A 26,683-nucleotide genomic window follows, 5' to 3' on the forward strand; every position below is an offset into this window, starting at 1 on the left:
ACAAGATTCAGTTTCAGGGATGCTTCACTGGCCAGTTCAGCAGGCTGCACTTATTTCCTCCTAAATTCTCTAAACTGAACAGCTTCCAACAGGCTGTAAAGGTCTGCTATTCCTTATGCAGAAACAAACTGAGGTAGGGAAGAGGATAAGATCAAATTCTCCTGAGCCTCCAGAGACACCCTGCAAATTAGAGATGCTTCGTGTCGCCCAGGAGATTAGCTTGGGGGAGATGGTGAGTCCTGTGGCATAGGTAAGGTTTGGGCACAGGGAAAGGGTTTATAAATGAGTGGGGCCCAAGGATAGTGTGCTCTTTACAGTGGCAATCCCAGAGTCAGTACTAGAGGGGAGCCATAACTTTTCCTGCTCCCAGCATGTACTGGGGTCTACAGGGAACTGCCTCTCCTCATGAGATCTCATCTGACTCAGGATCAGGTCCCAACACTACTGAACTGTTTCCGACAGCATGCAAAACACCCACCTGAGCTTCTGAAACAGTCTCCCTAGACTTGCAGGCTCTGCAGTTTAACCAGTGGCTAGCTCAGTACTTATTTCTGGGTCCTCTCTGGAAAAGGGGTCAGGCAAGACACACAAGCCCCACAGCCTCACCTGGTCTCATCAATGTAGACAGCTTCCAGCAATGAAGCAGTATATTCCAAGTTCTTCTTCAGCTCCACCAGATTCACTTCTCCTGTCTCCAACTGTTTCACCATGTACCGTAGCCTGGAGGGGGAAATGGAAACACAGGGAAGGGGGAAATGAGTAAGGGGGAAGCAGAACCTTGCAGGGCTCTCTGGGTCATCCATCAAAGGGCAGCCCACTCCCATCATTACCTTGTGAGGGACTGCTAGGGAGAAATGGAGCCAATGGAATTTACACCAGTGAAATCACTCAGTTGCTGTGATAATGTGGTAGCTGAATTGGGCACATATGTGTCCAAACCCCATTCCACAAAAAAGAAACTGAAAAATGAATTGTGGATCAAAAACAGCCCAATGAGGACTGAGCATGCTCAGTAGGCACGGAATGCTGAATGGCTATTAAGCGGGTGGGGAGAAGAAATCTAGCAAGAGAAGGGATGGAATGGAGTGACTGGAACCCTGAACAGAATAACGCCACACTGGACCACTCTGTTGCAGTGCCTCACTCATATACACAAAAGCCAGTTTCCTGGCTTCTCTGTTGGTTGTGCTTCACCCTGATGCAAGATGGCTCTCCTATGTTGAAAGTCTGACAATGGCAAAATGGCGTGTTAAGCAATGCACCTTGGGCCATCTGCTCCCTTGATGGGGCACATCACTAGTTAATAACAAGCCATCAAGCTCAGCTGGGTGTGTGGTCCATAACGTTTCATTTCCGGTTAATCAGCCCTATTGTTCCGCTTGAAGGACATTAATGTAAAAACATTGAACACTTCAGGAGAACCAAATGAGTAGAGATCATTACAGCGTGATTATCCTTTTAATGAAATGGTAAAAACCACACACACACACACCCCATGTTGTTTCCTGTGGAGCAAAGCTACCTGTTAAGAAAAACACAGGCCTGCCGCCAAAACTAGAAGTTCCATGGTGAATCATAGAATTGTAGAGTTGGAAGGATCCCCAAGGATCATCTAGTGCAGGAATGTCCAACTGGTTGGCCGTGATCGACAGGTCGATCCCCTTATGCTAGTGATCAGTCGTGGGCTCATTTTCCTCTGTGGGGGAAAAAGAGCATCTGGCCCTGTCCCCTTGCTCTACCCTTCATTCGCGCACGATCACAAAGACGGAAGAGGAAGTAACCGCTGCTGTGTTTAGTACCCAGTTAGCTCAACAACTTTGGCTTCCCCCCTAAAAAAAGCTCCCGGCCCCCCAAAATGGGTAATTACTGCTAGTTTTTTTTTCAGGGAGTAGATCACAGTCTTTTGGGAGTTGGATGTCCCTGATCTAGTCCAGCCCCCTGCAACGCAGGAATCTCAGCTAAAGCATCCATGACAGGTGGCCATACAACCTCTGCTTAAAAACCTCCAAGGAAGGAGAGTCTACAACCTCCTGAGGGAGATGGTTCCACTATCAAACAGCTCTTACTGCCAGAAAGTTCTTCCTGATGTTTAGTCGGAATCTCCCTTCTTGTAACTTGAAGCCATTGGTTCACATCCTATCCTCTGGAGCAGGAGAAAGCAAGTTTACTCCATCTTCCATGTGACAACCCTTGAGATATTTGAAGATGGCTATCTTATCTTCTCCCAGTCTCCTCTTTTCCAGGATAAACATACCCAGCTCCTGCAACCACTCCTCATAAGTCTTGGTTTCCATACACTTGATTATCTTGGTTTCCCTCCTCTGCACACGTTCCAGCTTGTCAATATCCTTCTTAAATTGTGGCACCCTGGACACAGTTGTGGGTGGTCAGGTGTGGAGTGACCAAGGCAGAACAGGATGGTACTATTACTTCCCTTGATCTGGATACTAGACTTCTGTTGATGCAACCTAGAATTGAATTCTCTCCTTCCATAAGACACAGTTCTGTGGTCCACCAACACCTAGAAGACTCCCACATTGGCTGCCTCTGCCATCCTGCACTTCTCTACCCATGGAAGCCAAGGATGTGATGTGGGGAAAATTGAAGCAACTTGTAGCGTGATGAGTCAGAAGAAGAAAGGGATCTCAACCATGCCTGCCATTTTTTATGGCAGTCCTAGGTTTCTCCAAACATGCCTTTCTGCCCTCAAATAATAACTCTTTGCCACAACTGCCGAATGAGAAATTGTTTCCCTTTTCTGTGTTTCTTTTATTGCTATGTTTTCAGAGGTAATATAAGGCAACTGGCTAACCTCTTCTTTGTTTGACTGATTGCTGGAGGTTAATGTTCCAACAATGGGAGATAATGAGAGGAGATAGGTCTTCTGATAGCTAAGAATCTCTCTGGAGTGTTTGGGGAGTCACCTATCAGGAGCCTGGAGCATGGAAGTAAGTGGGGCAGGAAAACAAACATGCACAAAGAAGAGAGGTGAGTGTTTCCAGCCAAGGTTAACTGAAATTGTGGGAGCAAATGGGGGTGGCTTTAAAAATAGGTACTCTAGGTCTCCATTTTAAAAAAAATGTGTTTTAACTTTAGGAACACGGTGGGTTTCAGTTTAGTTTTATTCTAGACCCTTTTCTTTTAAGGTTTTATGTTTTATTTTGTATTTAAATTGTTTTTTAACCTATTTCTTACAAGCCACCCAGAAAACTATGCTATAGGGCAGCATATAGCAGTCATAAATGAATATGGGGTTATATCAAATGTTGGTCCTGCTCAGCGTTGACCCACTGCCAGGGCCGGCCCACCCATGAGGCAACGTGAGGTGACTGCCTCAGGTGGCAAGATCCACAGGAGGAGCAGATCCCGATGTAGCTCTTTCTTCCCCCCTTGCTCCTAGTATAGATCTTCCCTGGTGGGGAAGTAGGTGCCATTTTGTAGTCAACCTCAGATGCCAAAATGCATTGGGCTGGCCCTGTCCACTGGAATTGATGGAAATGACCAAACTTAGGCCTGTTAATTTCAATGGGTCTACAACCTCAGATGCCAAAATGCATTGGGCTGGCCCTGTCCACTGGAATTGATGGAAATGACCAAACTTAGGCCTGTTAATTTCAATGGGTCTACAATGAGTGGAACTTAGTTGGCAACAACCCCTGGAGACCAGGATTCACAAGTTACTCTCTAGGGGTCTGCAGCTTGATGTAGGAATGCCTGTTTGCCTCCACTTAACATGTTCTGCTTGTACATCACCATCATCAGTGCATCAATAAAAAAATAAAGCCAATATTGGAAAGACGTGGTGAAGGGACCATGGGGAGGAGCTGCAGCAGGGGCTCCCCCCACCACATGGCCTTGGACTTGTTACGGAAATTATGGGGGGGCACATCTTTAAAGATAAATATTACAAATATTATGCCTGAATCTATCCTTTCAACTTGACAGCTCAGGGAAGTTACCTAGCTTTAAAAATAATATAAAATCATCTCCTTTCCCAGTTTCCTCCATTCCAAAGCTATTCTCCCCTTGAAAGGGGACTCAGGAAGTTCCCAGAGGTGACAATTGCTGGGCTCATTGTTAGCCAAGGGAAGCCAAATCTCATCACCTGACTCGCCTCAGGCTCCAGACATGCAAAGGAACTTCTATTGTACTTTTGGGTGGTGGGTACTTAAGACATATTTGTCTATGCTAATCTTATACCTGAGTCTTGCCCTGCCATGTCTGCTTATGCTAATCTTGTACCAAGGACTTGTCTGGACCTGTTTGCCAAGGTTAACCCCTCCCCTTTTGTGACATGTCAGTGATGTAGCAGTGATGCTGTATGAACTGTATTCTGGGATATGGTGGGAAAGTTTTAAAAGTCTTTGTCACCCCATCCTTGGGGTTCAAATTTGCTCTTTGAACCTATTGCGCAATAAACTTTGGTCTACAGCTATTTGCTCCGGTTGGCTGGACTCCTTCCTTTATTCCACAGGGACCCGCGGGCTCTGCCCGATGAGCTGGGTGACTGAGCAGCCTCACACCTAGATTTTTCCCTAACAGACTTCACAGGTGACCTCGTACAGCTGCTTTTCTGTTTTGTTTGTAGATATGTCTCTTTTAACAGCTGTTATTGAGCCTCTCTTGGAAAATAGTACAATCCTATGCACATCTACTCAGGAGGAAGCCCTACTGAAGTCACTGAGGATTTACACCCACGTAAGAATGCATAACACTGGAGAGTATATGTGTTGATTCCATATTGACTTCACTTCTAACTATTCAGGCACCAATTCGGTTGTGAAGATCTGTGCTCATTCACTGTCGTTCTTGAATCCCTTCTTACCTTACTAAGAGAAATTTGATAGAGAGGGCTAGGTTTCGAACGGCTAGTGCCAACAGATACAATCACAGGAATTATCATCATTCATTACTGACATATTTGCCACCTTTTATGAAGAAGTGTCTCAAATTTAAGAATAGGAATAACAAGAAACAATGAAACCAAATTTAAAAAGAATAAAACCAGAACTTAAAATGCTCATCCTTATATATAGATGTATCCACCACACTAAAGGTGCTGTGGTCTAAACCACTGAGCCTCTTGGGTTTCCAATCAGAAGGTCGGCAGTTTGAATCCCCACAACAGGTTGAGATCCCATTGCTCGGTCCCAGCTCCTGCCAACTTAGCAGTTCGAAAGCACACTAGTGCAAGTAGATAAACAGGTATCGCTCCGGCAGGAAGGTAAACGGCATTTCTGTGCACTGCTCTGGTTTCACCAGAAGCGGCTTAGTCATGCTAAGATGCTCAGACCATCTTGCTCTGCTCAGCAATCCATCTGCTGAGCCCTGTGTCAGCTGGGTGAAGGCTGAAGGTTCTGTGAAAAGCAACCTTACAGCTACCAATGCCAAGTTGTCATGTTTATCCACCACCCCACACGTTGCATCACTTGGCTCAACAAAGCCCAAGAAGGGACAGCAGCTATGGCCAAGTAAACCAAAGCTCCCTCCAGCTTCGCACCCAGAAGCAAGAGAAAGAGTCCACTGGGCCTGAGCCCAACAACCTGGTTCTCTAGTTCCTGTGCATGGGTCACACAGTCCAGTTGAACATTATGATGCTATGCTTTGCTTTAAAAGTGGGGTGGGGTGACCCAGCCACCTGCCTACCAGAAGGCATGGGAAATGCCAGAGGTTTCTTTGCAGTCCCAAAGATCAACCCAAACCTTCCTCCTATTGATATGCACAAGTGCAGTGGCTTGAAAGGGCGGAAGGAGGCAACCTCCACAGCTGATGGCACAAAAGCAGCTGCTTTGTGATCTCACAGATAAATCCACCACTTCCTGTTGCTGACATGTGCAAGTGTGGTGGCTCAAAAGGACCACAAAAGTTGCCGCAAGGGAGCTGAGTCAGCTCACACACCACATCCTCCACAAATTGGGTCTATGAGAGCCAACATTTTAAGCAAAGTGGACTAAAGTCACTTCTGGGGCCCCTCCGGGATGAGGGTCCCTGGAGCTGGAGCTTCATTAGTTTCATGGTAGATCCACCCCTGTGGGAAATTAAGCATTCCTTGATGCAAAAATGTCTTAAACATTTTATGTTGTTTTACTTCATTTATCTGTTAAGTCAGAATGCTTTTTGAGCTGATTACAAGCACAACTATGACATCAACTATAAAATCCATACATCATTACAATACACAAAAACAATTCCATCACAGCACTAGAGCATCAGAGCATCAAGACACCCTTAATTAAAATATACAAGGAAAGAAGCTGCAAATTAGCATCCCTGCACTAAGCCATGGCTTGGTTTTGCTGTTTTTCTGCAGGACAGATTGGATAAGTATTATCAACTATACATGGTCACTTTGCAAATTGCCAACATTCTCACCAATATCTTTGGAATTTGTTTAAGCATCAAGCTTTATAATTTCCTCTTGGGGAAAAAAGAAGAACAAGAAAGAGCATGGACATTAAAACAGTTTAAAAACAAAACAGTACGGTCAGAAGTTCTAAGTTATATCACTCAGAGAAGGTTAAAGGCAATGTATAAGAATGGGGAACTGTACTGCCCACTAAAAAAAATAATTATACTTTATTAAATCTCAAGAATAGGCAGTCATTGCAACAAATAATTAAATGCATACACACTGTGATACACACACACACACACACACACACCCCCCTACCACATAGAGAAGCTATTCTAGTCATTGTCATTTATGTTATATTTATTCTTTATAAATTCAATTAGAGGATACCACTTGTTTTTAAAAATTTCTCTTGTCAATCTTGTCTCAGTCTAATGAATTCTGTAAATTTATACATAATTTCTACCTTCCAATTTTATTTTATTTTTTGCTAACCATTCTTTCACTGTTGGTGGTGACCTACTTTTTTATTTTATTTTCAGTAACTGGAATAGGTAGACTCAAAACAAGAATAATCAATTGGGCCAAGTTAGTGAACAATTAAAGGTATAGGAAAGCATAATGGATCAGTGTGATTTGCAGGTTAAGATTATACATGCATCATTTGCTAGTCTTCATATGCTTTGGGCTTTATGTGTGTATTTTATCATTTTAATATAAAACAGCCTTGTTTTATCGGCTTAGTTTTCACTGAGTTGGTGAATTAGGATCTGTGCTGAATTGCGCTGAATCAAAGATGAGTGCTCACATGGCCAAGAAACAGGTTTACCACCTAAGATGGCTATCTATCTATCTATCTATCTATTACATAAAAGTTATACACCATAAACATAACAGTTTAACACATTTTTTTAAAAGGTTCTTTCGAATCTTGAGACCTCCTTCCTTCCCTCCATGGGTTCCAATTCTAAATTTTATTCCTGCATATTTTCTGTAATCTATCTGTTATATAAATATAGTATCCCAAATCCATGTTGCATTGCAAGTGTGAATGCATTCCTGCCAATGATTTCAGCTGTTTACAGTCATCTCTCAAATATGTTAGAAAGTTATTCCAGTCTTTTAAAAATACTTGGTCTTCCTGATTCTAAGATGGTAATCCTAACCCCATTTCACTGAGAGCAAGTCTTACTGAACTCAAGAGGACTTGCTTCTGAGCAGACATGGTTAGGATTGCAGCCTAGGCAGAATCACAGAATACGATACGATACGATATCTTCATTGTCATTGTCCCTTGCGGAACAATGAAATTGAAAACTACATAAAACTACATTAAAACTACATAAAACTACCAGAAAACTACATAAAACTACATAAAAGCTACATAAAACTGCTACAAAACTACATAAAACATTCAAAACCCCCTAAAAAACTCTAAAACCCCATTTTAAAAAACACTATACTACAGAGACCCCTTATGCTGCGTTTAGAACCAGAATTGCATTAGCGTAGAAACTGTTTTTCAGGCGGCTAGTCCTGGCCTTTATAACCCTATACCTTCTTCCAGAAGGCAGAAGCTGAAAGAGATCATTTCCGGGGTGCGTACTATCATGTGCTATCTCTGCCGCTTTCTTATGGCACCTGGCAGCATAGATTTGATCTAAGGTGGGAAGAGTGCACCCAATAATTCTCTCTGCAGTCTTTACAACCCTGGATAGCATTGTTTTTTCCCTGGCCGTGCAGCTCCCAAACCACACGCACAGACCATAAGTTAGTACGCTCTCCACAGTGCAATGGTAGAATGCCATCAACAGGTCCTTTGAGAGATTGTTTTTCCGGAGGATTCTCAGAAAATATAACCTCTGCTGTGCTCTCTTCACCAGGTCTTTGTTGTTCTCTCCCCAGGTTAGGTCGTCTCTCAACTCCATTCCCAGAAATCAAAACACTGAGACCTGTTCCACGCACTTCCCCTCAATAATAAGTGGCTGAATATTCAATTTACATTTCCTAAAGTTCACAATGATCTCTTTTGTTTTCTTTAAGTTAAGCAGTAAGTTGTTTTTCCTGCACCACTCCCCCAACTGCTCAACTTCCTTCCTATAGGCCGTCTCCCCCTCTCCAGCTGTAATTAAACCAACCACCGTTGTATCATCTGCGAACTTAATGATCTTATTACTGGGGTATTTGGGGGCACAGTCAGCTGTATAGAGCGTGTATAAAAGTGGGCTCAACACGCACCCCTGCGGCGTCCTCGTATTCGTGATGAGATCCGCAGAGACGTGGGAACCCAACCTGACCCTTTGGGAACGGTTTGATAGAAAGTCTAATATCCACCTGCACAAACATGGTGGAAGTCCCAGGTCTAATAATTTGGGCACCAATCTATGCGGAAGAATAGTATTAAATGCAGAACTAAAGTCTACAAATAACAGTCTCGCGTAGTTCCTTTGCTTCTCCAAATGAGTCAGGACAGCATGTAAAGCCATTGCCACAGCATCCTCTGTGGATCTCTTTGCCTTGTACGCAAACTGGTAAGGGTCAAGTCCCACTGGCAGACAAAATAAGATGCGCTTCCTCACCAGTTTTTCAAAACATTTCATTATAATGGGTGTCAGCGCCACAGGGCGGAAATCATTCAGACTGTCTAACTTTGATGTTTTTGGCAGGGGTATAATGGTAGCGGATTTCAGACAGGGTGGAACAGTGGCTTGGGCCAGAGACTGGTTAAAAATCTTCGTAAAGATTCCTGCCAGTTGGTCCGAACAATCTCTTAGCACCCTGCCAGCCACCCCATCCGGGCCCATAGCCTTCCTCGTGTTTACCTCCTTTAATATTCGCCTCACTTCTCCCTCTTCCACCCTGGCAGCATTTCCTGTAGGTAGTGACGCCAATAGCTCTTGCATCCCTGTTGGAGTCACTGTTGGTGTCACCTCAAATCGGGCAAAGAAGGTATTCAACTCTCCCACCAAGGAAGCAGTACTCTCTACCATTGATGAATTCCTTGATTTATAACCAGTCAGATGTTGGACTCCCTGCCACATTTGTCTAGTATCATGATTTCTCAGATGGTCCTCAATTTTTCCTCTGTACTCCGCTTTTGCTTTCCTGATACCCCTCTTCAAGTTCGCTCTTTCTATGCCATACAACACCCGGTCCCCAGTTCTAAAAGCAGAATTTCTGGCCTTCAATAATCTCCTAACCTCTCCTGTCATCCAGGGCTTCCTATTCGGATACAACTTAACATACTTTTCCCTGGTGACATTTGCTGTGCAGAATCTAATATAATCCAGGACCATTGATGTATAAGTTTCTAGATCTTGATGGTCGAAGATATTCCAGTCGGTCTCCTGGAAACAGTCCTGCAGTTGCTGAGAGGCTCCCTCAGGCCACACCGTAACCATCCGTGTTTGTATCTGGCCTTGTTTCCTGAGGGGTGTGTATACTGGTGTCAGAAGCAGGGACACATGATCTGAACCACCGAGGTGTGCCAAGGTCTTGACCTCATATGCCCGTCTAATGTTCGTATACACCTTGTCAAGAGTATTTTCTCCCCTTGTTGCACACTCAATGTGCTGATGGAATTTTGGGAGTACTGTCCTCACATCTGTGTGATTGAAGTCCCCCGCAATAATGTGCACAGCCTCCGGGTATCTGCTCAATTTAGCATTGATGTTTTCATGCATACTGCTCATGGCCCTGCATGCATTTGCAGTTGGTGCTATGTACACCGCTGTTAACACCACTGTTGTAAATTCCCGGGGAAGATAGAAAGGTCTGCATTTAATTGTCAGAAATTCCACATCCGGAGAACAGTAGGTATCCAACTTGACAGAGTCCATGCACCAGTTTTGATTTACAAAAATACACACCCACCCACCTTGTTTCTTGCCAGAATCCTGTGTCCTGTCCCACCGGTACGTTGTAAAACCTTGTAATTCAACAGCTGTGTCTGGAATAGCTGAATTTAACCATGTCTCTGTGAGTATTAGCACACAGCAATCCCGGATGTCTTCCTCCACTCCTACACGAAGCCTCCATTCGTCAAGTTTATTTGCCAATGATCTCACATTAGCATAAAAGATACTTGGAAGAGGTAGTTTGCATCGTTGTTTCCTTATCTCCCTTATCTTTATTCTCTCTTTCATTTGACCTTGTCCTCTACAGCCTCTCTTCTGCTTCCGCTCTCTTCTCCTCCAACCCCGATAATTTACGATTTCTGGAATCTTGCACACCCGTAGCTGCTCCCACACAGCACAGTTTCTACATCTGTGTCTGCTGCTACTTCTGTCTCTGTACAAGAGCATTTCGTATCGACTATAAATAATTCGTCCTAACAAACCCTGACTCCCTTCCCGGGAGCTCTCAGCCGCAGCATCTGCACGCGCCGCCATCTTATCTCTATTAGTTGGAAGTTGGAAGAGACCTCAGGGGTCATCTGGTCCAACCCCCTGCAATGCAAGCAAGAAACAGATCTTGGTCTGTTTGGTACAATGTTTGTTTGTTACTGTTGTTTATTAAAGACTCTAAGGAGCTCAAGGTGGTGTACATGGTTCTCCTCCCAACAACCCTGTGAGGTGGGTTAGGCTGAGAAATGGTGACCAGTTCAAGGTCATACCCAGTGAGCTTCATGGCTGAGTTCATGGGATTTGAACCTTGATGTCCCAGGTCACAGTTCAACACTAACCATTGCACCATACTGGCTCTCTTGAGCCACTCTTCTCCTTCAATGCCATGACTGCAAACCACAGGTTAGCATAGCATGGCAAAGGAAAAGGTGGTCTAATTTCTGCCTCTCCAGTATTGAGCTAGACTTGCCATTTGTATCCAAGCTGCCTTTTGCCTTCTGCAGCGGATGTATGCTCTTCCCCCTCTTAAAGCATCACACAACACCTGCACACCTGTTTAAATCATCTCCCACGCAGATGCAGAATTGCTTCAGGCTCCTTCAAGCTGAAGTCTTTCTTTGCGTGTCTTGTACGCCAACTCTCTCCCCCTTCCTCTGCAGCAAAGACCTGGCTTGCATTTCACAAACAGGGGACCAGCTGGCCTTTTATTGCTTTCTTGAAAGGGCAGGTTGGTGCCCCGGCTGGCCAAGGGAATAGCAATTGCGCATAAAGAGCCACTTAGCCAATTCCCAGGCTGGCACTCCAAAGCCGAGAGATCTGTGCTGCAGGCTAGGCTGGGACAACAAGTAAGAGTCAAAAGAGAAGGAGAAGACAAAGCCATCTGCTTTCTTCTTGCTTCTCAATGGTCTCGTCATTCCTTCCGGAGGCTAAGAAGTCAGCGCTCTCCTCCTTAACAGAATGCATCCCAGAGGGGGGATTATTTTGCTTTGCACAGGCCTTGCCTCCTTAAAATAAAAATGCCATTGCTGGCTGTTCTCCCACAGGAAAGGATTTACATGACCCACAGATGCCTAGGGAAGGGTTTCCAATGGCAAAGATGCTCAGATATGCTCAGTGGCGCTGCTCAGCACCACCAGCGCAATGCACTGTGCATGGGAGGTGGGGAGTAGGATTCAGGTGCTCCTGGGCATGTGGAGGGGAGTTTGCCTAGGTCCTCTCAGCTATCTGTGCCTCCCCAGCAGTCTCCTCAAGCACAAACAAAGGGGAATGGTTTCAGTGGGATTTCACTCCAGCCGGCTGAGTTCCTACACCAGGAATCTTGTTGCTCTTATGGCCTTTGCTGCGGTGTTCTATTACCATGGCAACGGCCTGAGAGACTCAAGTTACTGAGCAGAGATGGACACATGTAGGGAGGAGGTATCTTTGTGTGTGATGCAGTCTTCCAAAAATGCCCAAGGCTCCTAAAAGCCACCGGGCCAGGAGATTACCCATTACCTGGCAGGTGATCTTTCTGCACAGTCCATCCTGGAAGTGCTTGTTCTCTATGTCAAGCCTCCCTACAGCCCCGTGCCGCTACAGAAGGGGCGAGGGAAGGGTGTCTGAGCAGGGGTGCTTCCAGACTGACACTACTTTGGGGTTGGATTCAGCTGCCTTCTGGCAAATTCAGCTTGCACAGTTATAGTTGGTTGTGGGGGGGGGTAGGGTTTTGCACAAGAAGCCCACTACCCCTAAAGATCAGACTTTATACATTAAGGGGAATGCACTGAGAAGTGTGGGATTGCACTTCTTTGGTGCAGCAGCAGCAGCAGCAGCATTTACCTTCTCAAGGAAGAAATCAGAATGACTGCTCAATAAGCAACTGCCATCACCTGACAACAGCTGCAAGGATGAATGCCCAATGGACAGGTCTTCTGCACAGGCTTCACTACCATTATAATCCACTTTTGGTCCAGTGCAGTTAACAGCCTTGGCTCTTTGTGGCAAGGAAAGCCAGTGTAGCACAGTAGTCAGAATGTCAGACTGGGACTGGGATCCTCAGCTGTGATTCTCACCAGGTGACCCTGAGTAACCTCGCAGCCTATCCTACCTCACAGGGTTGTTGTCAGGATAAAGTAGGCAGAGGGGGGGTACAGTGGGAGGAAGGGTATGGTTTTTATATTTAAAAAGAATTAAAAATCCATATTTTTTTAGGAAATGAGATAGTATGAATGTCAGCACTTAATGTTTGTAAGGTGGCTATATTTCACCTCCACTGTTGGAGGCAGTGTGCCTCTGAGTATCAGTTGCTGGGAATGACAAGTGCTGTTGAGCTCAGGTTCCACTCACTTGCCGGCTTCTCACAGGCATCTGGTTGGTCACTGTAACAACAGAGTAGATGGGACTCCTTTGGCCTGATCTAGCAGGGCTCCTTTTACATTCTTAGAATGCACATTCTTATTGGTCACATTGCCTGGAATACGACTTACAAGTCTCACACACACGCCTGGAAGAGACTGAGGCTGAAGATGTTAACCCTGCCTGCTTTAGGAATCACTCAGTTACCTGGGATTCTGCTGGATTTGGAAGAGCTGGTTGGGATTTCTGAATTGTGTTGAGAACATGCTGTATGTGCAAAAGGTCCCGGGGTTCAGTCCTCAGCATCACTAAAGTAGGGCTAGGAAAGACTCCTGCCTGAAGCCCTGGAGAGGCACTGCTGATCAGGGATAGCCAATTCTGAACGAGATAGACTAACAATCCAAGTCATTATAAAACAGTTCCATATGCTCCTTTGTCTAGGAGCTTCGAAGACGTTCATGCATACATCAGTGTCACACTGCAGCATTTCAAAGACTTTCTTTCCACTTTGCAGATCCAGATGGCTCTGAGTCAGGGCAACGTTGAAGGAGGGGGAAGATGCATTTTCCTGGCCAGCTACAAGGCTGAGAAATGACTGAGGAGCCCCCTAATGCCATTGCAGGGCCTTGAGCGTGTTAACCAGCACCTGGCAATCGGATTAGGGACTGCAAATTCAATTACAGAGCCCAGGCTCATGCATTTGAGCAATTACTGCTGCCTCCGGTCGAGTCACATGAATCTTGGAAGCAAGTCATGTGGAAGAACATGAAGGGCTGGGAAACCAGTGATACCACTGCGCATGTAGCATCACCCACTGGGAGTGAAGCAGTGCAAGAATTATAATGACTAGTGAGCATGGCCAATGGTCAGCGATGATGAGGGTTGAGGTCAAACACCACCTGGACAGCAGAACATTGGCTGCTCCAGCCTAATGAGTAGCCTTGGGCCAAGGGCCTCTTTCAGCCCAATCTCCCTCACAGGGTTGTTGTAAAGATAAGTCAGGTGGAAGGGAGAACAACGGATGCTGGCCTGAGTTCTCTAGCTAAAAGAGCAGGATGGAGATGGTGATAATTTGGCATAAGTGTCTCTGGGCTGAAGCCATCCCCAAATAGTATGGGATCTCAAAGAGATCTGTTTTGACAAGTCTCCAGCCATGTGGGGAATAATGCAGCAGCAAATGTTTTGCTCTGTGAGAACAAAGGGCAGCCCTGAGCTCTGTATAATGAACAGGGTTTTAATTAAGCAAGTTGATAAAACATTAGAAAATAAAGACTGCACCAGAGAAAGGGGGAGATGGCCCATGAATTTCCTGGAGAGTCTTTCCTAACACAGAAGCAGGCAAAAGAGGAAGGCTGCCACGTAGGATTGACAGCAACCATCCAACAACGGCTAATTGCCAATTTTATATAACAAACCAGGGGTAGAGGTGGGGGTTCCTGGAGTTACCACTTTCTGCCATATGTAGGGGGAGGGCTGCATATGGGAGCTGGCATCTGGCAACATCAGGAGGGCCAAAAGTTTCCCATCCCTCTTGTAAGCCATGGTGCTAGCTTCTGTACATGTTTTAAGATGCCTCCAGGCGTTCAGTATTTTGTGGAAGGGATTGAAGTATATATCCAAGCTTCAGGTTTGTGTATTTAAAGTGGATTAAATAAGGCTGTCAATTGATAAGGCTATCAGGGCTCATCCAGACCTCCTTCCGTGCCATGTTTCTAAGACCAAGTCTGCACTTTAAAGCTCTGTGTCCGAGTGCTTCCTCCCCCGTCCACCCCAACCAGCGCTTACCTCAAGAAAACCCTCCCTTTACTGCTGAACCAGTAAATGGCAATTCACAGAAAACCCCAATTCAGCATTACTGTAAAGAGTAGGTTTTCCTTGGGAAAGTGGTGGGGCAAAAGGCAAAACAAGGCTTGGACACAGACAGGGAAAGCATGCATCTGTGCCCATAAAGTGTGGGGCAAAAGGTAAGTGTGGATGAGCCCCCCGTGGCTACTGGCCTCAATGGCTACACTCTGCCCCCAAAGTCAGAAGCAGCAATGCATCCAAATCCCAGCTGCTGGAAACTACAGGAGGGGAGAAGGCTGCTCTTGCACTCACGTCCTGCTTGCAGGTTTCCCACAGGTATCTGGCTGGCCACTGTGAGAACAGAATGCTGGACTAGATGGGCCACTGGTCAGATCCAAGAGGTTATTCATATACCCTTATGTTTAAAGGGCTCTTGTGCAACAAAAAGCAACAGGGAAGTGCACTGAAAAGTGTAGGAGGAACAACTGAATAACACCCCACAAGCAAATCAGGATAAATCCTTGGAGGTCTTTGGAGGTCTTTAAGCAGAGGCTTGGCAACCATATGTCAGGAGTGCTCTGATGGTGTTTCCTGCTTGGCAGGGGGTTGGACTCGATGGCCCTTGTGGTCTCTTCCAACTCTATGATTCTATGATTCTATGAAATGCTCATCGTGGTATAAAGGTAAAGGGTCCATTAGGTCCAGTCGTGACCGACGCTGGGGTTGCGGCGCTCTTCTCGCTTTATTGGCCGAGGGAGCCGGTGTACAGCTTCCGGGTCATGTGGCCAGCATGACTAAGCTGCTTCTGGTGAACCAGAGCAGCGCACGGAAACGCCGTTTACCTTCCCGCCAGAGCAGTACCTATTTATCTACTTGCACTTTGATGTGCTTTCGAACCGCTAGGTTGGCAGGAGCAGGGACCGAGCAATGGGATCTCACCCCATCGCAGGGATTCGAACCACTGACCTACTGATCTGCAAGACCTAGGCTCTGTGGTTTAACCCACAGCGCCACCCGTGTCCCTCATTGTGGTATAGCTGCCCCTTAAACAAATCAGAAAAAATGCTCAATGAAGACCAGACACAGTCTACCTTCATGTAAGGTACATCCAAGCAAATCAGGATGAATGCTCAAAAACAGGTTGCTCGGAGGAGCCCCTGGTTTCAACTTGCACTTCATCTAACACAGCAGCCGGTGCTTCACAGTAAGAACAATAAGTAATAATACTCATTATAATGTGTGGTCCGGCACCAGTTCTATATCCAAGGCACAGCAAAGCTCATGACAACTTGGATTATGGCATCACACATTCTATCAGCCTGCATTTTATGTGAATAATCATCACCTTGGCTGGGCCGGTGAGGGGGATTGGGCGACGTCGCCCAGAGCAGACTTTCCGGTTCCACTGCCTCATGATTGATTCATTGGCCAGAGCATCTCCCTCGCCGGCTGTCAAGCCAGCCTCCCATCCTGAGCAATTTACACAGCAAGGCTGTAATCTGGGCCCACTATCTTTTCAATTAGCCAGGAAAGGTGGAAGGCAAGCTGTGATGCCACTGAAGGATGGGGTGGGGGGACAAGAAACAGAATGGGTGTTTAAAGTGCTTCGGAGCCAACAGCAAGGGCAAAGTCAAGGAGACATTAGTCTGAGATGTGCTGCACTTAGAAGATGCTCTCCCAAAGCACAGCCCACCCGGTTCCTTCCTATTTCATCCCATAGGATCAGGAGTGGGCAGGGGATTCTGTTTGAGCATGATCTGTGGCAGGGAGCACAGTGGGTGGAGGCAGAACCCAAAAGGGGTACATTACCCCCTCTCTCTGCTCCCTCTCCTCTCTGTCTCCCATTTTTCCCTTCTTTCTACCACTATGAAATTAGGCCAGAGGTAGGGAACCTGTGGCCCTTCAGATGCTGGTGGAACTTCAGCTCCCATCATCCCTGACTACTGGTCATGTTGGCTGGGGCTGATGGGAGCTGGAGCCCCACAGTATCTCTGGAGGTTCATAGGTTCCTCATTCTGGCATTTGAGAAAGCAACAAAGAAGTCTGTTGTGGGCTGCATCTGACTCAATGGGGGTTACATGTGGGCAGATATGCATAGGATTGCACTGTCAGCAAACTCTCAGAAGGCAGAGAGTTAGTTAGGCTGCAATCCTACACCTGCTTACTCAGGAGTAAGTCCCATTGAACTCTGGAAGTTGAAATCGAGAGAGAGAATAACTTGCCTTTGGCCCCCTTGGCCCCCTCATAAGCTCATGGCAGAGGTGAGATGCAAATCAGGGACTCCAACTTTTGTAGCTTACTCGAAGGCACTGCTCCATATCTCTTACTGAGATTGCTGGCATTAGATTTCTTGTGGTCAGGGCCAGACTCCTTCCATGTGTCCATGTAGAATCAGTTATGCAAAAGTGTTATGCAAAAGTATGCAAATGTGATGGGCTTGCACAAACAAAACACATCTTTCAGAATCCAGCTCCTCTTAACAGTGGGGCAGCCTCTTCCATGGTGAGTGTTTTGGAGCCACAGAAGAATTCAATCGTTCCCCTTATTTGGTTTATTGGGAATAAACAGAAGAAAGTCCTTTCCTGGGCTTGAGTCCGACCCTTTGCTGCAAGCTTCTGACCCTTAATTAATTATATATAGATTTTGTATATGAAGTATCAGTCCTTCATTCTGCTTAGAAACACAATCTTATACAAACAGGATTCTAGTGACATTAAAGTGGTACTTAAAGCCATCACCTTAATGGCCCTATAATCATACTAAATTATCATATAAAGCAACTATGCTTTATAGGTATCATTTAAAAAAGAAAAGGCATATCCTTGCCCCCCAAAGCTTACCATCTAAAATTTCAAGTGAGGGAGGGTAGTCGACAGAGTCAAGTATAATGAGCAAAGAGCCCTGTAAACACAGTTACATGTACTAAGGGTTGATTTCTATAACAGGTGAGGATTAATAGCTTTGAAGGATAAAAAGGATTTTCAGGAGGGATTTCAAGGGCAAGAGAATAGGCATTCTGAAGGAGAGCTGCGGGCATCAGAGGCAGTTTAATTAGAGCTGGGGGGTTAGTCTGACTCTTCGCTATTGCTCCTCTCTTGAGTGTGTGAGGGTGTGGGAGTAAGAGGCAGCAACAGAGAATGCACAGAGTGCATTTCCAGAACCAATGACTCCACGCACACCAGGACTAGAGAGGAGGGGCACACAGGGGATCTTCAGAAGGTGCATCTGGCAAGACAGCCTCCACTTTCTGAAATCTGCTCTTCTGTGCAGGAGGTGCAGAAGCACCCCCACCCTCTTTTTGAATCTGGCCCTAAAGGTATTGGAAGCCCCAGCATAACACCGTTGTCTTGCAGCTTGTCCACACCTCCCAAAAGAGAATAGAGTTAATTGCACAAATTAAAGTGCTATTTCCCTTGACTGCACAATTTTTTCACATAGCAAAAGATCAGCAACTTCCACAAGGTGCAAGAAACATTTAGTCAGCCCAATTTCTAATATGCTTCCTCCCCAAGGGCTTTGGGTTGGTAACAACACCTGGAACACCCACTGTCCAAAACCAATTAAAAGGAATAAAGGAAATACACAATGCATCCCAATGCATGTTTACTCAGAGGTAAGTTCAGGGCCAGCCCACGAGGCTAACCACAAAATGGCACCCCTCTCCAGGGAAGAAGGAGTGAGTGAAGGTCTAAATTGGGAACAGAAGGGGGAGAATCAATCAACCTTACATGAACATTGAAGTGGGAATCAAAGGCCATCATGGGAGGAAAATCATACCAGGTGAGTGCAGAGCCCAGAAGACCACAGTGGGCACCTCTGTCATTTCCTCCCTAGTGGTGAGAGGAGACCAGCAGCACATCCTATTTGCCAGGAAGTCACTATAGAGGTGGTATTGGGTTGGCTGCCAAGGAAATGGCAGATCTGGCCTCTAAGGAGAGTGCTGCAGCTGTCACTGCCATCATGGCGGCATTCATTGGAGGCCGGATCTGCTGCCCCTATGGATCTTCCACTTGAGGCTGTCGCCTCACCTTGCCTCATCAATGGGGCCAGCCCTAGGTAAACCCCACAAAGGGGCTCAATGGGGCTGGCTCACAGTTCAAGTGTATAGGATTGCAGCCTCTATGATTCTTAAGTGTCATACTTTGATGTCATAAAGGACATAAGCACTGAGTTGGGAGAGACCTAAAGGCTAGCATAAGTTGCTCAAGCAATTAGCAAAGGACTGTAGCTCAGTGGCAGAGTGCCAGCTCTGCACGCTGAAGATCCCAGGTTCAATCCCCAGAATCTCCAGGTGGGGCTGTCAAAAACCCTGGAATAGTCACTGCCAATCCATGCTTGTTTGGAATCTCTGTATTTCAAGGCAGTTGTGGAACAAGTAAAGGTGAATGGGTGGCTATTGAAATATACTCAGAGTCGCACAGTAATTTCATGCTCTTTATTGCAGCTCGTAGAACAGAAGTTAAGTTTCCCCCAAAACCTTAGGCTTTATATACATTATTTACACAATGGGTCCCGTCTGATTGGCTGATTCTGCTTTCATCCTGGAACCTGACTGGGCTGCTCCTGCAGGCCAATCAGTTGTTGCATTCTAGGATCCTACCTGCCTATTGTTCTAGGATCCAAGCTTAGTACATAACAGTTATCATCCTTTTTATCTTCTGGAAATCATTTTAGGGTCACATGGCAAGCAAAATACTATGCCAGATCTATGAATGATCTAATATGGCAATTCTCCTCATGTTCTTATCACTGTATTCCAGAGTACAAGAAACATAGTTCTACTGTTTGTATATGATAATTTATAGCAAAGCATGGCTTTCTATCAGCTGAACCAAGGCTGTTTTTATGGCTGTCTCCATATTGTTTATATATTGCTCAGTGAATTTATTACTTGGTTTATTACAATGGCTTTAAATATTGCTGTGCACTGCTTTGAGCATTTGGTGTTTTTTTTGTGTGTGTGTGTGCGTGTGTTTTTTTGAAAGGCAGCAAACATAAAAAAATAAAGGCTATTCTCAAGCCCCTTCCACACAGTAGGAGCTTTGCTGGATCAGGCCAGTAGCCCATCTAGTCCAGCATCCTGTTCTCTCAGACCAACCAGACACCCATGGGAAGACCACAAGCAAGACCAGGATGCAAGAACCCTCTCCCCTCCTGCAAGTTCCAGCAACTGCCTCTGACAGGGGAGGCAGAACAAAGCCATCCTGACTAGTAGCCATTCATAGCCTTACCCTCCATGAGTTTGTCTAATCTTCTTTCAAAGCCAGCTGGCCATCACTGCCTCTTGCATGAACGAATTCAATCATTTAACTATGTGCTATTTGAAGAAGGGTTTCCTTTTATCTGCCCTGAATCTTCCAACGTTCAGCTTCACCGGATGTCCACCAGTTCTAGTGCTAAGTTACTAAAGACAAGGAGGCCCATCTGCCCAGATCAGATGACATTTACTGTCCAGATACTGATTAGTAGAGGGTGGGGAGACAACCAATTAAGAAAAACTCAGCCACATATCAGAAGCAGCAAAGAGCACACACATTTGTTATTTTGATAAATGACATACCGCTAGGGAGGAAAGTGCTTGCTGTATCATGCATTAAAGAAGAAGAAGAAGAAGAAGAAGAAGAAGAAGAAGAAGAAGAAGGAGGAGGAGGAGGAGGAGGAGGAGGAGGAGGAGGAGGAGGAGGAGGAGAAGGAGAAGAAGAAGAAGAAGAATTTGGACTTCATTTCCCTCCTTTCACTCCCCTTAAGGAGTCTCAAAGCGGCTAACAATCTCCTTTCCCTTCCTCCCCCACAACTAACACTCTGTGAGGTGAGTGAGGCTGAGAGACTTCAGAGAAGTGTGACTAGCCCAAGGTCACCCAGCAGCTGCATGTGGAGGAGCAGGGAATCAAACCCGGTTCACCAGATTATGAGTCCACCACTTTTCAAATTAACGTGGGCAGTTGCAGCATGTGAAGCAGCAAGTGGTGGCCTAGAGAAGACTCCGCGTTCCTGTGCATGCATCAAAACACACGTGCACTGGAGGACTAAAGATGAGCGCATGCCTGCCCCACATGGAGACTCAACTTCCAGAGACCGTACATTCTAGTAAGCAGATGAACAACCCTAGTGAAACATCAAGTGATCATCACTAATCATTAGCAAGCAAACAATAAGGTGGTCAACTCGGCCATTGCTATTATATACATGCATAGCTATATCTTACTATATAATAATTTTACAAAAAAAGAGTTGTCATGCTGCTGTTTGTGTGGCCACCACTAGGTGGCCACACAAACTGCAGCATGACAACATTGGACACGCAACTGAGTGGAGCAGGAAGGGCAGCAGTAGAAGCAAGCAGGCAAGCAGAGTGAGCAGGTTTGAAATGGCCCATCAGGCCTTCCCATGTTCCCCGTAGTCGTTGTGGCTGCCACACACCAGCCCACTTGCTTATTTGCTCACATGTGTGCATAACAAGGTGAGGCAAGCCTGGGGTCCAAGCAAGCAGGTGGCCTGGCTGAGTGAGAGAGGGTGGTCCAATGGCATGAGCAAGAGGGCAGCTGGGAAGGCAGCACAGGCAAGCCTTCATGCGCTCCCCACCACTGAGCTCACCACAGGTTGAAGTCTATCTCCCCTTAGTGTGCTGCCGGCAGAAGGGAGTATGCATTTCAAAATGTGCACTTCATTTGGGCAGCACCGGAGGGAGAAGGAAAGAAAGTCTGTCTCCTCTTCATTCCTTTCTCCTCTGCAAACTGTTGGGGGAGGGGTAGCTTTGGGGATTGGAGGGGAGGGGGCTAAAGGAGATTGAGTGGGTGAGGGTTGAAGGGTCTGAGAGGGAGGAAAGGGAAGTGTGGTGAGCACAGCAAACATGGCTGGCAGCGTATCTGATGGATAAGCCTGGCCTTCTAAGGCTGCTGTGAGGATATTCTTCAAGAGCCCTATAAGGCAAGTTGCTATAATTGTTTTATTATTAGTTGATGTTGTTGATGATGATGATGATTTCTTGCCCACCCTTCACCATAAGGTGCAAGGGTATGTTACAGCTATTTGAAAATGCGATGTCTAAAACAAATTAAAACAGATTACAGTTACAAGGATAGAATGGGTCCTAACATATATATCTCAGGTGTTGATGACCAGCATTAAGAGGTGCAGAGGTGCATCCTCAAAAACAGGCATAGGCAAACTCGGCCCTCCAGATGTTTTGGGACTACAGTTCCTATCACCCCTGACCACTGGTCCTGTTAGCTAGGGATCATGGGAGTTGTAGTCCCAAAACATCTGAAGGGCCGAGTTTGCCTATGCCTGCTCTAAAAGATGAAGGTGCCAAACGCACTGGCAGGGGTGGGGAATTCTCCACTTCCTATATTATCACCCTGGGTCCCTAAATGCAGCAGAGGACAGAGTAGAAAAAAATGTGAGGCTCTAAGAAACATCCTGCCTCTCTCCCAAACCATAAAAACTGGATCAGAATCAGTGGTGTGTGTGTGTGTGTGTGTGTGTGTGTGTGTGTGTGTGTGTGTGATTGCACACTTCCCTCCTGCTGCTGAGGAATATCAGTAGCAGATGGCAGCACACAGGCACAAGCCATGAAGGCTGGAGAAATTGTGCAAGCTGCAGTTGAAAGCAAAGCCACATTCTCCTCAGTGTTCCTCCCCTTTGGGCCCAGATTTGCCCCCCACCTCTCCAAGGAGCCTCTCATTTCTAGGGACCCCAGTCATGGAGAAGAGAGGCAAAGGTGACCCTCAAACCCACTGCAAGGTCTCAAGTTGGAAACATCGCCGTGCAACTTACTTTCCCTCCCAGTAGCGTTACTAGGTAACTGCAGAAAGTTGACTTGCAGCATTTTAGCGCAACAAGCATGTGAGCGATGGCAGAGAGGTCCCTTTGTGTTTGTAATGAGCTGTTCGTTCCGCCCCACACCCACCAGGGTCCCTACACTTGTCACACTCTGGTGGCAGGCACCTTGTGTGGGCACCAGTCCTGATCGTGATCAGCCGCATTGTGCGAGTAGAACGCTAAACAGCATGTTAGCTGGGGGGACGGGACTTCACAAGCTGCTGCCTCGCAACCGTCTTGCAAGCTGCTTTAACTCCACTCAGCACTGATATGCTTTCCTTAGGAAGGGAAGGAAGTTTCCAGACAAGAATTTGCACCCATATCCTTCCACACCAGGAGTTCTGCTTGAAGAAACTCCCTGCAAGAGACCCAAGGCCTGGAAGATGCAGCCACAAGGGCAGGACTTTGGGGAAGAAGTGTGTAGCAACGCTCAGCAGACAGAGCCGGGATGGGTGGATGAAAGGGCGGGGGGGGGAGTGCAGGGCTGGGTCACCACTAGGGATGGGGGAGGAGTTCAGTTCGCGTTCAAAGGCACACTCACCTAAGCTGCAGTTTCCGAAACAATGTGCGAACCGGAACACAGCTATCCTTCAACTTGTAGAAGCAAGCGCTTCTGAAAATTTTGCACTTCTTAGCAGAATGTGTATAAAAATACACACGCTAGGGTAAAATAGACATCAAAGGCATAGCACATGAAGGTACATCAGGGGAAATTGCAAAAATGTCTATAATGGGGAAAATGGCATAAAATCATAGATTCATAGGGTTGGAAAGGACCCCAAGGGTCATCTAGTCCAACCCCCTGTAATGCAGGAATCTCAGCTAGATCATACATCACAGCTGGCCATGCAGCCTCTGTTTAAAAACCTCCAAGGAAGGCGAGTCCACCACCTCCCAAGGGAGTCCCTTCCGCTGCTGAACAGCTCTTGCTGTCAGAAAGTTTTTCCCAATGTTTAGTCAGAATCTCCTTTCTTGTAACATGAAGCCATTGGTTTAGGTCCTCACCTCCAGAGCAGCAGAAATCAAGCACCATCCCTCCTCCATGTGACAGCTCTTGAGATATTGGAAGATGGCTATCATATCTCCACCCAGTCACCTCTTTTCCAGGTTTAATCATTCCTCATAAGGCTTGGTTTCCAGATCATCTTGGTCACCCTCCTCTGTACATGTTCCAGCTTGTCAATATTCTTAAACTGTGGTGCCCAGAACTGGACACAGTAGTCCAGGTGTGGTCTATACAAAACAGTATAGAGCAAGACTAACAAGTCACTTGATTGGGACGCTAGACTTCTGTTGATGCAGACCATATACAATATGTAAAAACATGTGTATATAAGGAGAAATTCACACTACAATGCTGATGATTTTATGTTGGATTTTGTTAAAACAAACTGCAAACTTTTGCGGCAATGTGGAGAGTGAAAGCAACATTTGAAAAATGCAAAACTCCGAGAAACCAAAACTGACAGTTTTTCACATCCCTACTCCCCACATTCTGAAGTATAAGGACACACACCCATCGAAGGACACATACACACCCCACTAAGTCCAGTGGCTACAATGACCTTACGACACCGTGGCATAGTTACTGTCTTGATTTATTTGGTACAAGCAAAAGCTTTTTTTCAAACGCGGTCAGAGCTGATCTGGCCCAGTCAAGAAAAAAACTCTGCAAACTTGATCACACTTAAGGAAAACAGAAGGTTGCCTTGCTGTCCCTGATTTAAGAGGCACATTGTTCAAAGTTTTTTTTAAAAAAATTTACACCTACTTTAAAGAGTTAAATACTCAGGAAAGAAAAAGATTCAAGGGGAGGGGCCTGTTCCCCTCTTGGTCACCCAAGCAGTTCTGGAAAGAAGGGCCTCGTTCTAAATTAGATGCTTCTGCCCTCAGTGACATTGTCACTGATGGGAATAGTGATGTCAATATTTCCAGGAAGAAGAAGAAATAGTTTTGGGGGGGCGGATTAATGCTGCTCAAGCAGACCTCAATTAGGGCACAAAGAAGGAATAAACAAAGCAAACAGGGGGCCCCAAAACACCACTTTTGCACTGAAAGAGTGTCCCCACAGATATCTGGTATTCCAGGGTAACCTTATTCCATTGATTCCCCACTCCATCTATCCCAGAGGAGAACCTGTGGCCCTCCAGATGTTGTTGGACTCCAGCTCACACCAGCCCCAGCCAGAATGGCCAGCTGGATGCCAAGCTGGGCCAACCGAAGGGGTCAGCATTGTTGGGCCTCCGCCAAGGCCAACGCCCTAGCAGGGAACCTCTGCTTACTTACTGCCTGCCCTGCCCCAAGTCCCCTGGCTGTGATCTTCCTACGATTCTATTGTTCTTCCTCCCCATCTTTGCCTGATTACTGCACTTTGGAAGCAGGGACAAGAGAAAGGCAGAGAAGGAACAGCAGCCTCCGCAGTGGTGCGGAGGGAGAGCACAGAGGGTGCTTAGCCGTGCATCTCACTGAGGCAACTTGGAGGAAATGTGGAGTATCAACCTTAACAGAATATAAAATAGAAATACTCCCAATTTGCTTTCCTTGTATTCTGTTCCAGTATCCCAGAGTAGTGTAGTGGCTAGAATCTTAGAATCATAGTTGGAAGGGACCAGGAGGGCATTCTAGCCCACCCCTTGCAGGAACCTTTTGCCCAACGTGGGGCTTGAACCCACCACCCTGAGATGAGCTCCCATCTGTATTTGACTAAGCTGTGGGAGAACAGGGCTTGAATCCCCAATAATAGTAATAATAAATAATGTTATTATTTATATGCTGCCCATCTGTCTGGGTTTCCCCAGACACTTTGGGCGGCTCCCAACAAAATATTAAAAAGACAATAAAACTTCAAACATTAAAAACTCCCTTGCACAGGACTGCCTTCAGATATCTTCTAAAAGTCAGATACAGTGGTACCTCGGGTAAGAACTTAATTCATTCTGGAGGTCAGTTCTTAACCTGAAACTGTTCTTAACCTGAAGCACCACTTTAGCTAATGGGGCCTCCTGCTGCCGCTACACTGCCACTGCACGATTTCTGTTCTCATCCTGAAGCAAAGTTCTTAACCCAAGGTAATATTTCTGGGTTAGCAGAGTCTGTAACCTGAAGCGCATGTAAAACTGCAGTTGTTTATTTATTTGACATCTGATGGGAGGGCATTCCACAAGGAGGGTGCCACTGCCAAGAAGGCCCTCTTCTTGTAACCTCACTTCTTGCAGTGAGGGAACTGCCAGAAGGCCCTCGGAGCTGGATCTCAGTTCCAGGCTGGACAATGGGGGTGGAGCTGCTCCTTCAGGTATACTGGACCTAGGCAGCACCAACACTTTGAATTGTGCTCACAAACATACTGGGAGCCAGTGTACTTCGGACTGGTGTTATATGGTCCTGGTCACCCGTCTAGCTGCTGCATTCTGGATTATGTGCAGTTGCCTTCAAAGGTAGCCCCAGGTAGAGCACATTGCAGTAGTCCAAGCAGGAGAAAACCAGCTTCCGGAGGCGGCGCAAAACCGTGATGGCGGACCTCTTCGAGCTCTGAAGAGGGGCACCGCAGAAAAGGGTTGCTCGCGACGGCGCAGCGGCAACCCATCAAGATAAACCACGGGCAGAGTGAGTCCGTGGCCGTGGGACCCGGCGGGCACCTGGAGCGACCCCGAAATCACAAAAGGAACCCCGTAAGGGGCTCCGGAGTGAAGGAGGGGGAGCGGTGCTGTGGGTTCATCGCTCTTTCTGCGGAGGCGAAGCCGCGCGGCTGTCACGGATGAGCGCTGACCTTTCTTCCAAGAAACATCGGGCTGAAACATCAAACCCGTGAGTAAGGACCTAAGATTCTACAAATCAAATCGGAAAATTTGGCTAAAAACGGGAGACGAGAAAGAGGAAGTCCGTCTTCCGACACTGCTTTCAAGATCAAAGCAGACGGTCTAAAGAGCGGAAAGCGCTGTGAACAGGGAAGCTTTGAAGCTTTAAATCGGGACTTTCGTGCACATTTGAATTTTACTTTTAAAGAATAAATACAGCATAAAATTGACCTGGAGCGGACACCCCAAGG

The 26,683-nt window shown here is 46.3% G+C and overlaps 1 protein-coding gene and 1 long non-coding RNA gene across 6 annotated transcripts in view; one reads left to right on the plus strand and one right to left on the minus strand.

Annotated features, from left to right (window-relative positions):
* The window catches only part of PDE1B (phosphodiesterase 1B), a 134,461-nt gene that overhangs the window by 27,901 nt on the left and 79,877 nt on the right, over window positions 1–26,683 (minus strand). For all 5 annotated transcript variants that reach the window (XM_053369905.1, XM_053369897.1, XM_053369922.1 and 2 more), the window contains exon 3: window positions 607–720. In XM_053369905.1, the coding sequence (XP_053225880.1) occupies window positions 607–720 (114 nt within the window). The remainder of the gene's footprint in view (window positions 1–606; window positions 721–26,683) is intronic.
* On the plus strand, window positions 12,079–13,890 carry LOC128404396 (uncharacterized). Its single transcript, XR_008328097.1, has 2 exons — window positions 12,079–12,199; window positions 13,547–13,890. It is a non-coding gene; the product is annotated as an uncharacterized LOC128404396 (long non-coding RNA).

The sequence above is a fragment of the Podarcis raffonei genome, chromosome 2 (genome assembly GCF_027172205.1).
Source record: "Podarcis raffonei isolate rPodRaf1 chromosome 2, rPodRaf1.pri, whole genome shotgun sequence".
NCBI classification, from domain to species: Eukaryota; Metazoa; Chordata; class Lepidosauria; order Squamata; family Lacertidae; genus Podarcis; species Podarcis raffonei.